This window comes from Colias eurytheme, chromosome 13, assembly GCF_061535395.1.
Source record: "Colias eurytheme isolate Ceu_HAF_F1 chromosome 13, ilColEury1 Martin Lab GWU primary, whole genome shotgun sequence".
NCBI lineage: Eukaryota > Metazoa > Arthropoda > Insecta > Lepidoptera > Pieridae > Colias > Colias eurytheme.
Genome location: NC_142992.1, coordinates 5989224 through 6001957, shown reverse-complemented (window position 1 = coordinate 6001957; position 12734 = coordinate 5989224). Strand labels below are relative to the sequence as shown.

At 31.4% G+C, this 12734-nt stretch overlaps 1 protein-coding gene across 1 annotated transcript in view; it reads left to right on the top strand.

Annotated features, from left to right (window-relative positions):
• Positions 1–7272: 7272 nt before the first annotated feature.
• LOC149903400 (rho guanine nucleotide exchange factor 10) overlaps positions 7273–12734 on the top strand; it is a 38301-nt gene continuing 32839 nt past the window's right edge. The window contains exons 1-2 of the mRNA XM_090108342.1: positions 7273–7773; positions 11965–12068. Of these exons, the coding sequence (XP_089964468.1) occupies positions 12014–12068 (55 nt within the window). The 5' untranslated portion in view covers positions 7273–7773; positions 11965–12013. The remainder of the gene's footprint in view (positions 7774–11964; positions 12069–12734) is intronic.

Sequence of the window (12734 nt, the reverse complement as noted above, 5' to 3'; positions counted from 1 at the left end):
AACAAGCTCTAACAAAGGCTTTTATAAATTATATTTAAATCTTTTAAAATCAACATTATATTTAAAGGGAAAACGGCATTGCCACCTTTTTATTATGGTTTTGTAAAAACTAAGTACATATATGACGCTGCTTCATCAGTCGGAACCTACCACCTACCAATGACTGATTTGAACCGACTCTTATAATTACAGTTAATCAATTACAATAATTAATATTATATTGTCTCTATGGTAAATTGGATCATTACACCCTATTATTTTCTTTATTCATTAAAAATACAAACCCCACAATATTTCGAATAGTAAATCGTGTCTACAATATTATTAATATTTATATCGAAGTAATTAATCAAACTTGCTCGATATTTTTGACACATTAATGCTTTCACTCACTTTTTAAAGTGCAATAAAAGTAAAATATTTTGATTGGCAGTGACAAACGAATAAATATAGAACGCATTTTATTTCTGTCGTAAAAGTAAAGGGGTTAATATATTATTTTTTCAGCAGTTATAGGTAAGTAGATACGTATTCTTCCCCTGATCGTGCATTTAACAAATTAAATCGTTAACTATATGAAATAATCAAATTGATAATAATTGAGGAATTAAAAAAAATAAACAACAATATCATTACCAACTACTGCATAAATGAATATTATAAGTTGTAAATCAGCTACGAATAAAAATGTAGTAATTCAGCAATGAACATTGCCAATTGTAAGCTTACATAGATTTATTCGAAATTAATTAAAACCGGATGTACAGTAAACATTACATGGAACCCGCTTTTGGAAATCGCATGTCATGAATGTTCCACAAAAAGTGTCTTACGTCGATTACGGCACCTGCGACAAGCGTCATTCACCGCTTGAAAGCAAAAGAATACATCTTAAATAACAGTCATAATCAAGGCATTGAACTTGCATCTATGCCGCCTAACGAAACCAGAATACTTTCACCTGAGCCCAAGCAGTTATCGCGCGGATGATTTTGACTAAGAGAATTATAATAATTAAGAATTGTATGGGCCGTGAGTCAGCTGCAGATAGGCGATAACGCGCTGTTAGTGTCATCACGCTTGTTCGATTATTGTGAGCTTCGGACTTTCAATACGCGTCTTTGTAATAAAATAAAGAAAGCCAAATTTTAATCTTCTCTTGTGCTTAATGAGATGGATTATATTATGAGTACGACAATTATGACGGAGCTTTTTCGGTATACTAAAGATGTTTTCAAAAGGCATTGTTTTGTAATATGTTTCGTAACTCACAATTTATTTTAGCCCACGGCTTTTTATAATGCCATGAACTTAGTAAGTTTTCTACTATGTATTAAATAATACGTTTACGTATCTCTCTCTATTTCATTTTTATTTATTTCATTCTTAATTGTATGCGTTATGTGAGCAATTAGTGTGAAAATGCATGTTGTTAATGATAACTAATCATTATTACGACATATTGTAAGTATTTTAATGGAAAATAACTAGTAAACATGATTCTGATATTTGCACGTGTAATTATACCATAAATATTATAAGTGATCTGTGAACATGCATTTAGCTATCTTGCGCAGTGTCTATAAAATTCAAAGTACTTTAAATACAACTTATCTATCATTATCGATGTATTTGACAGATAAAAATAAAAACACTGACCCGTTGTGTAACATACCATAAGACTGTTATCATAATCGATTAAGTTACCTTTACTATTCATAAATAATATCTTATAACCTACCAATTATAACTCGTTTAGCCGAGGCTGAATAGCAATTTCGCTTTTATAATACATAATTGATCAATATTATAAAATTCATATAAAATTTTACACTCTATTGCTTCTAAATTTAAGAGTGATGAATGAATAATTTATTCAATAGCCTTATATGTTTACATTATAGAAAGTATCGTACGGTAAAGTTTGTAAACAGAAATCATTCACGTCTATTTTGGAATAATGTTTTATATTTTTAAAATAATCCTAATTTTTTTATTTGAAAAGGATTAATGAACATTATTAAACACTCACAATATTTTCATTGCACTTAATTCTTTTATACATACTGATAAAAGGAATAAGACATTAATGATGCCTTGCCATCGCCCTTTTCACGAGTCACGACGTTTCATGAAGAAAACAAGTGCGCAATAATTTCTTGTTGTTGGAAATAAATATTGTTTTATAAGCTACGTCCCCGACACGTCTTATGCCAAAGCGATGGTTATAAAATTGAGATAAAATGGATTACTAAAATCAACAATGTGAAAAGTGCAATGACCTCCGTCAGACCTTTGATAGCCGCGACATCATGTCATATTAGGGTTACCAAGTACGTGTTTACGTTTGATGCGAGTTGGGACTATTTTATTGTGTTAATTAGAATTATCTAAGAGAATAGAATTTTACTTGTATGACATTTATGTTAGTGCATAGAGAAATACACGGTTACTCTATTTTTATAGAATTGACTTGACTAAATGGCAAACGTTGCTCTACCAAAGGCTCTACCTTACGGTTATACCGAATGGATATACCTAGGAATTCATAAAAATCAGGCCCGTTCCGGGCAGAGTTCCTACCAAAGTAAAATCTAGTACGTATCTCTAATATTTAATAATTTTGGACGTCAATTGAATTAGACGGTAAAAATTTAAAAAAATGTGTTGCATGCTGTAATCGACAAAAATTGATAAAAAAACGTTTGTCCTACTTTAATGGATATAAAACAATTAGTTTGGCATGAACGTAGGTCAGTGGAATTAAATTGGATTGACCCACTCATCCACTGAAGCATAGGTGTAAGCTTATTCTTTCTTTGCGTGAGGTTTCTGGTTTTCATTAAACGAAATTGTGGGAACCGTTTAACCTTCGGAATGTCAAATTTAGCACGTTAAGGTGCGACAATATTAGTCTCAAGACATTAGGACAATTGTCCATATCACATAATATGGAGCAGGTAGAGCTTTAGTACTCCCAAAATTTTGTGATATCTAATGATGATGATGACGTGATTACTATGCTCATGCAAGCATATTTGGGGCTGTTTTAATATACATTAATGAAATGCAAAAATGCGGGCTTATTATTCCAATACAGAAATACCCAATAACATCAGATTTCTGGAAAAAAGGTCATGCAATACGCTACAAAGAGGGCACTAGCTATTTCTTATCACCCTCGTTATAGGGAAGGTATTAGATATCAAAAATGAATGGTAACCCACAATCAAATGAACCGTAAGCCCATAACAATGCTCTCCCATTGATATACACCATTCAATTCGCTAAAGCCCCTTTAATTGGTTGAGTGCTTTGTAAAGTATCCGGTACAAATTGTCTGAATGGTAGCATCAATTGAATTTGAATTTATAAACACATTATGGACTACACAGAGTCGGTCATGTCTCCGATAAATTAAATAACTACTTACTATTATATTACGTTTGAACGATAATTAGTTTATGAACTGCATCTATGCCATGGAGCTTTATGAAGGGATCTTTGATGGTAGTAATTTATATACAGGGTGTCCCACTGTTGGTATACTAAGCTCAAAGGAGGTTATAGTTTTGCATACGCTGAGTACGTAAAAAATAATTAAAAAATTCCAGACGCATTTTTTTTCAAATAGATGAATTCTTAAAACTCTATGTGTACACCCATAACAAGCGAGCTGCCCAATTTTGCCACCAGCACGTGAGCTATCGTTTAAGATTATGTTTTCATAGATAAAATGCTCATATTAGAGAAGCGGTATATGCCGGCTGCGCGAAGCTAGAGAAGAAAACATGGATTTTCAGGAAAAATTTAGCACAAAATTTTGGACGTAATTTTTTTTTAAAGTATTTTTTACGTGATCAGTGTATGCAAAACTACAAGTTCCTTCGCGCTTAGTATACCAATAGCGGGACACCCTGTATTGTTCGTTCTAGGTGACATTTTAGATTTTTGTATTTTGTATTTTACTTTATGTAATGAATAGTGTAATAAATCGCAAATTATTGCCACTGTCTATAATTACTGCACCATGTGTTTTGACGATTTGAGTGAACCCGTTTCTTTTTAAATTATTCAGTTCCACTTCAATATAAAGTCAACACAATCCGAAAAATAAACCTACCTACTGTCATCAATTGTTTACATTTATGTCTAGATACTATCTGAATCAAGTAAATAGATTACATCGTGTTATCACATGACGTTCCCACCAACGAACTGAAGGACTCGAAATAAAAGCAGGCCGACTCTTCAAAGCGTCCACGTTGTGATAACTCATCACTCGCCGTATAAAAAACCGGCACAATGAGCACATAAAAACTTAACAAAAACAGCATTGCGCGTGTCCACAATACAATTGTTTTTATTCATTTTATTAGCAATTCACAGTGTCGCCTGGATTATAAATATTAATGTTATTTATGAGACATTTTTATAAGACTCTATATTATGGCTTATGTAGGTTGCGGCATACGTGATGGCAAATTAGTACTAATTTACTCGGTGAATGTGTTATCAAATTCATCTCACTGGTCCTTTAATATGGTAGAAATGCCACTCACACATTTAATATTTACTTTAATCTACAATTGAAATTTCAATGAGTAACTGCCCATACCTACCATCGGAAATATCGCGCAGAATTAATACCTATCACATCTCTACCAATCTAATAAAATACAGAAAGCAATCCTTCCTTTAATGCTTGCGGACGTTTTACAATCGCAAAATCGATAAACTCGTAAACGTATAACGGCTGACAACGCTAAAGTGCTCAACTATGCCCAACTGTCACTTGTGAATCGACGGAAGTCGCCAGGACGACGCGATATTTTGAGCGTGGCGCGCAGAGTATGCAGCGCGTACGCAGCACTATACGCGCTAGAATAGCTTGTACTTGGTAGGTACTTATGGAATTTAGAGTAAATTTTGTGATATCAATATTACCTATGTACCCCTTGCCAAGCTAGGAGCTCTGAGACTTGGTATAACGTATGCGAAGATATATTAAATTTAGAAGCATTTGTATTAATTTCTTCTTCATAAACATGTGATAGGAATTTGTGGGGATTTCAGAAACATTAATTATACAAATATTTTTTGCCAGTCCTTGAAATACTATCTAGGGCTAGGCTACCAGTACCAGCCCATGTCATTAATTTTATTTTGCTCGTCCACTATTCATGCACAGACCTACCATGGTGATTTTATAGTAAGGTACCTACTTACATGACTAAACATTCAAACAATAATTATGTTAAATAGTTAAAATGTTAATTCAAATACTATAAAACAATGCCACGGTCACCAGTGAACCCGCAGTCCTTCAATCTTCACGTTATTACAATAATAATTAATCCATGCACGTTGACAAAAGGATATCCGTTTGTATCGTGAATATTCTCTGTAATGCCAAATACAGTTAACAAAATGGATATTACGTATTGCAAATACATATAGAATACGTTTTATGGTTATTCGAAGAATTTTAATTAAAAGTTTTTTAAAGTAATTTTCGCAAAATAGGTACGCCAAAGTAGGTATGTCTATGAATTAACAATCTACCTGCATATATTTAATATAATTTTAAAGTACAATTAATTACAACAGCTTTAATCTCACAATTTTAGTTCCATCACTTTACCTGTAATATGGTTTTGTTATGACAATACAGATTCCAAAAGTTCAGACAAAAATCCATAATAGATATTTCCGGCTGCATTCACAAGCTCAAGGACACACCCAGTCTGCACCCCACTTCCGTTATAAAATCAGGGTAATGCGATCGTTCGCGGCTGTATTGGACAAAACACACGCAGATGGTAATACATTTTAAAAGATGGTCTCGTTTTTGTCGTAAGATAAAAGGATCCAAAGTTCAACTTAGGCATAGAATATAATATTATACTCTAACGTGACACGAGGTCTTATAGTCCAAGGTCTTGAAAGTGTTACTATTTCAAATTTCTCCCAATATTTTTAATGAGGTAGGTACCTACCTAATTTGTATTCTGTGTTTAATACCACAGATTACGAAATAATATGTATGCGTAGGTATTTATAAGTATGATATTTATTTTTTGTTAGTTACTAGATAGCTATAAAATAAAGTCAATTTTAATTTTTAAAAGTAAAAATATTATTGATCTAAGTAGGTAGGTAACGACTTATGAATGTTTGAACCTTCTAAAGTTACAATTCACAGTAGGTAATTGTAACTTAATATACCTACAGGGTTGACTAATGCATTTCATTTGATAGAATGTCGTTACTCGTTATGAATTTACTTCAAGTAATAAATATATAACATAGGGTCAGGTCACCACCACTCCCGGAATTCTTCCCGGTTCGTGGCCTGTAGTAGCGATACACTATGATCAAGTTGTCGCATTAACACTTCACTTTCTCTACAACCCAGAATTTCAAGCATTTACTCATCTGCCGACAAAGTATACGTAATTACAGGGGTTGTATGGGCTCCCTCCATCACGATGTGGAGAAACCTTCCAGAACTCATGATAGATCGCCGATGATGGATGACTTTCTCGAAAATTGAACGAAAGTGTGTCGTGCGAAAATTCCGTTTTTTAGCTTGAAATTTGCCCGCGGATTTATTATGGCAAAATCATACACTCGCTTTCATTATGATCATATTGATGAGTAAAAAGGTAGCCTTTAAAAAAAATCCATGAATAATATCTGAAAAGAAATGTTTCCATTGATGAATAACTTATAATACCTACCTATGTAGGTACGTTACTAAGATATAAAATAATACTTCACTTATAAATCAAGCTTTGCATCTGAATGTGTTTTAATTTTTAATGATGTAGGTAGGTAAAAAAAAAATATAAATTTAACGTAAAAAATAAAAAATCAATCAAATAGGAAATAATATAAAGTAAATTAATATATGTATTAGGTATGCTGTTGTGTCCATAGTGACAAAATAGACAAACTCGTTAAAGTTCCTAAATTCAAAAAGACTTGCATTCGGACTAATAAAATCTAAATTATTTTCAAATGAAATGCAAACGGCAAATGTTTTGTACTCCGAAGTTCCGAACTTGGTAGTTATTTGAGTCTGAATAGTTAGTTGATTTTACAATTGTAAAATAAAACGAGAAAACTAAAGCTCGCTGTGATCTACAGCGACCGCATACAACGTTGTAATTTAAAATAAAATGCACGATACAATAATAAAATGACTTGCGAGACACAGCGGTAGGGTTGGGGGGCGCTAGGAGCGCGGAGCCCCTCTACCCGCCTTCGCCCCGCATTGCCCGTATTCAAGCGAGAGGCGACAGCTAGCCAGCTGCGCGTTCGTCTTTCTTGCTTGTGTTTTTCGGATGTCGTATCGGGATTGACGTTTCATTATTATTTTCTAACGTATAATAAACAAATAAAGCAAAATTATTCGCATGCGCGTGTGAAAAAGTTTACAGATGACATTACCTTATATTCGGACTCACAACATATTATTGTTTCGGACGTTTTCAAATTGTAATCGTCGTTCCAGTGTACGTTACTTGGATACCCAGTGTCTTTTGTCTGTAATAACAGTGAATAAAACAAAAGTGGTGTTATTTTAGTTCGTTCCTGTCAGGTACGTCCGTGGACAAGAGTGTGATCAGTGATTGTTGTCGTGGCCGGTTTCCGTAGAGGAAACTTTCATAACGTGCATATTTCTGTGGGTAATGCTTTCCTAGCGAATGCGGGCCCAGCCTGCACGCATTCTTTGGGGAAGCAAGTGCCGGCAATAAGCATTTTACGGTGAGTAAGGCGCGCTTAAGTTCATCGTACTTTGACCCAATATTGTTAAACGTAACCTGTGTATAGGTTCGCATGTGTGACCGATGTGAATATGACTATAGAATTAAAAGTATAGCCATACAATAATAACTTCATAGTATGGTCATCCATATAATAATATGAGTTGCCTAAACATTCCATATTGAATCTATATAAAATTACAGTACCTACCTGTTGTTAAAAAATCTCATGTGTTATGCATGGATACCCAGTTTCATATAGGTACAGTTACATATTTATAATAATTCCAGATTAATTTATAATATAAATTGGAAATTAGGCAGGTGAGTGGTACCTACTTGCTAATGGTTTTATTAAAATCTGGTTAGAAAAAGAAAAGAAAAAAGTGTCAAGCTTTAATTAAGAGTTCAAGGTTGAATAAATTACAAATATTTTCAAAGGTAAAAAAACTCCTTGAAGTAGAATATTAGTAAAACTGCAGTAACTATTATTGTAACCACTTTTAGGATAACATATAACACAAATACAATAAATCAAATATACTAAATTTCTCTTCAAAATGTGCTTGGTGCTCAGTTGTTTTTGAGTTTATCCGTATCAGACCTGTATCCGTATCACAACCAATTGAGTAGATGTAAGTGAAGATAATTAACATAATATTATTACATTGCATGTGTTTCATACAAAAAAATATGAATTATGTAAAAAAAACTTATGTTAGAGGTATACAGCAATCTTTAAATAAGTTATGTTCTATTTATGAGGCCAACATAATTCAAAACCATCCAAAACCTCTGTTATCATTATAAATTAAAATTTAGTTCTGACTCACAATTCATAAGGTAAAATCCCAAATTAATTACACTTATTTTGAATTACTCATCTTAATGTAACAATGAGTAGCTAAATGTATTTATATAATTATTAATTTATTTATAATTCAACTATAATTAAATATTAATTTGGTGCCATAATTTGAACATGTCAATCTGTAATTATTGAAACCTCTCCTTTTCCAACAACACATTTTTAATGTACATGAAGGGTGTAGCAATTTTTTATGTAGATTGATTTAAGTATTTTAAATCATACATAATTACTGTTTATTTTATAATGATCCATAAGTAAACATCCTCACTAATAAGTATTATAAAGAGGAAACATTTGATTGTATGATAGCATCAAAACTACAAGCATGATTTCAAAAGTAAAGTCACTGTTAGCTAATGATATGTTCCCAGGTTAGGTACCTATATATAGGCCAATTTCTTGTTGTAATTCAATATCACAGATAAGATTCCAGTATTGAATATAAAAATTAAATTCCTTATTGCACTCAATAAAACAAATTACAAAGATGAAATGATGAGAGTCTTATCCCTATGAGTTACTTCTACCAGACAACGATGAAGTAGAGGAAAGTCATAAAGATAGGTCATAAGTGTGTAATTATTAAATATGAAATGAAATTTAATTAACTGTAAGTATTGCAACACTATTGATAATATACATACTTTTGAGTAATTTTCAAAAAAATACCTATGCTTCAATAATTTGTAACAAAAATGAATGTAAATGTAATTGTTGTATACACTGGGCTCACAAATTGATAAAGTAATTAAATAAATGGTTAAAAGTAAATCCTAGCACAAATTATTAAGGTACCAGTTCAGAGTAAATGCATTATTACCTTAATTAATATCTGCCATTGCATAATTGTTCCAAGGCCATTACTACTGTGTGTTATTATTTTATTAGGGTCATTCATTAATTTATAATAAGCATTTCCTTTTGAAGCCAATTATACTTACACTAATAAGCTAGTTCTTCTATCTTCATTAAACAATTCTAATGTCATTTAATAATTCCTGGAGTCTATCATCTGGTAACTGAAATAAACTAAAATAAAAAAATTAAATTAAATATTTTTTCCTATGTAGGTACCTAGTATATTTTTATTCTATGAAATAGGGATGGTGTGACTAGAATATTCAATTTCTTGCTTGTTTTTTTAATTTGTGTTGTTAGTTCTATAATATTTCATTGCAATAGTTAGTGAATATTTTTTAAAAAACATGTGACTTTTTGTTTTTCTGTTTTCAACAAATATTTGGTAATATTATTATGTTTATTTTTTATGTTATTGTGTTGGCTTTAAAGCAACATCACAAACAACATGTTATTATATACTACATATCCTATATTTAAAACGAACACATTTTAGTACATATATGCAACCGTTTACCTAAAATAGCTGTTTGAATCTGTATAACATTTGACACACATATGTTTGCCATATTGCACGCCTCATAAGCGAAGCGTTGAGGTGGGTACTACTGTCACTTCGCGCAAAACATCTGATTTTTCAAACTTAAAATGTCTTTATGTATCATACATTGCACTTGAAAGATAATACATACACACACATATTAAGAAAAAACACTATTTTTAACATTCATGATATTTTTCATGTAATTTTTGTTATTTAAACTAGTTAAAAAACAGTTTAAAAAAGTTCTGTCTTTGACGTCCGTGTGTCTGTATGTGCGGAGGATTTTCTTGTTAACACGATAGCAACCGAAATACTTTACTAATCGAGTCTTTTTTTTTCTCTTACGCTTGAGTATGCTCAGGAATAGAACCCTTTCATTTTTCAGGGTCTGATTCGATGTGGTTTAATTGTTATTAAATAAACAAAAAAAATAATTAATAAATAATTATTAAAAAAAAATTATGAGGCGTGCACTTTTGGATTTTCCAAATTATTTTAGATTTGCACGTTGACAATCAGGGTGCCACGGGAATAATGATGTAGGTCAAAGTATATAGAATTGAATCTTTCATTTGAAATAATTATTTAATACAGCAAAATAACAATAAGAATTAACCTAATTTCTGAATTAACCGTGTTAAAGTGATATATAAAGTGTGGACCAACTGACAATTTAATTTATATGGGAACTTTGTACATTCAATTAGAAGAAGAAAGAAATGTAACATATATACATTAATGATATATTTCAAGGAAAAAATTAACCTATTGTAATTTTTAATTAGGTATACATATGTAGTTACTAACGTTAATGTTTCCTTTCCATGTTCTTTTATAGATACTTACTATGATATTTTAATTCATGTCAATGAAATATTTAATCTAATTAGTGTTGTGTGAATTTATTAATTAAAGGTTAATGTCTAGGATCTTAATAAACAGACAGATACACAGCTGTAATATTTATATAGGTAACTAGGTTATGTTAAATAATATTCATGTTGGTTTTGAGAACAAGAATTTTGTGTTACACCTTTAATGAAAATAGGAATACATATTACTAGTCAAATTCCTTGTTTTCTTCTAAAAGTAGGTATTAGTAAATACAACATAAATTTATGTTCATTGATCCAAACAAACTTGTTATATATATATTGAAGCAACTCACATTTTTACTGTGGTACAAGGAAGTAATCTTTTGGGACAACAAATAATAATCTTTGATGAAGAACTATTCAGGCTATGCTATGGAATTATGATTGAGCGAGGATTTGTGTGAAAACCATCATCAAAAATGTTTGTTGTTTGTATATGTAGTCTTAATATTTCTTACAACATACTTCTATCATACTGTAACACCAGCCAATGCTCCTGCATACATTCACTTATATTATACTGTAGATAATTTGTATTATGTTGTAATGAGTTTTCACTTTCTCAGTTACTTACAACTATGTTAATAGGTTTATTTAGAGTGGTTAAGATGAAGATGGTATTGTGGTCAGTACACTACATGTCTAATGGTTTATTATGCTTCAAGACAAAGTTTCAATAACACTGCCTCTATGGTTTCTTTATTAAAAAAAAAAAATTGCTTTGTCAACATACGGCTTTAACAATTCTCCAAATTACATATTTTCATTTGTATGCTAGAGCTTGCAAAGACACCAAGGTATATAATGTGAATACATAATATTATATGACAATATAAAATTATTTGCCTGCATAAATCCTTTTGTAGCACATATAGGATCGATGGGAATTTTAGCTCCAGTTCCACTCCAAAATAAATTACTATATGATAACCCATTTGCTATCACTTTTAACTTTTGAGTGAGATTGTATTAAACTACACAACCAATGAGTAATAAAATATGAAATGGACATGTTTACTAATCTTATATTTGTTTGCTATACAGGGAAGCAGGAGGTGTGGGTGGCGGGGCCGGCAGCGGCGGGCTGCTGGCCATGAACGCCACCCAGGTGCAGTGCGAGCCCCACGACTCAGTTGTTCTCATTAAATGTAAGCCATTTCTCCTATATGATTTTAGCTACGTCTGTGACGTCATTTGTGTGAGTTCTTACTACTTTAGATAATACATATATTACAGGTCCTGGTTTATGTACTTGATGTAGTTCATGAACTTGTATGTTGTAGTGTCTGCAAAAAGTAAACGAATATGTAATAAATTCTTGCCCTACATAATTATTATGAAAAGTTAAAAATATATTTAATTGGTCATCTACCAAAATGCTTCATTTCACTATTTTAAAGAAAAATATTTAGTTATGATTGAGATTTGATTATTGATGTAGATAGAATCGTTGACTTGATATGCTTTACTGTTCCAATAAAATGTAGATATGTATCATATTTCTTAAAGCTATTTTCTTAAGTGAAATGATGGATGACTTATTTCTTGGTAATAAAATATAAAGAGTGTTTAATGTGTATTTAATTATTTTAAAATAACAGTTCAGGTATGAGCTCTCACAATTAATTGGCCATTATCCAGTTAATTAAATTATGTCGTAAATGTCACGCAAATTTCGTGATAAATTTGAACAGTTTAGTGCTATACAAATTATAATTGAATGGTTAATCCATTAGTTTAACAGATTACGATGGTAACTCTGTTAGTAGGACAGAATAATAGTTATAACGTAAACGATATATCATAAATTATAA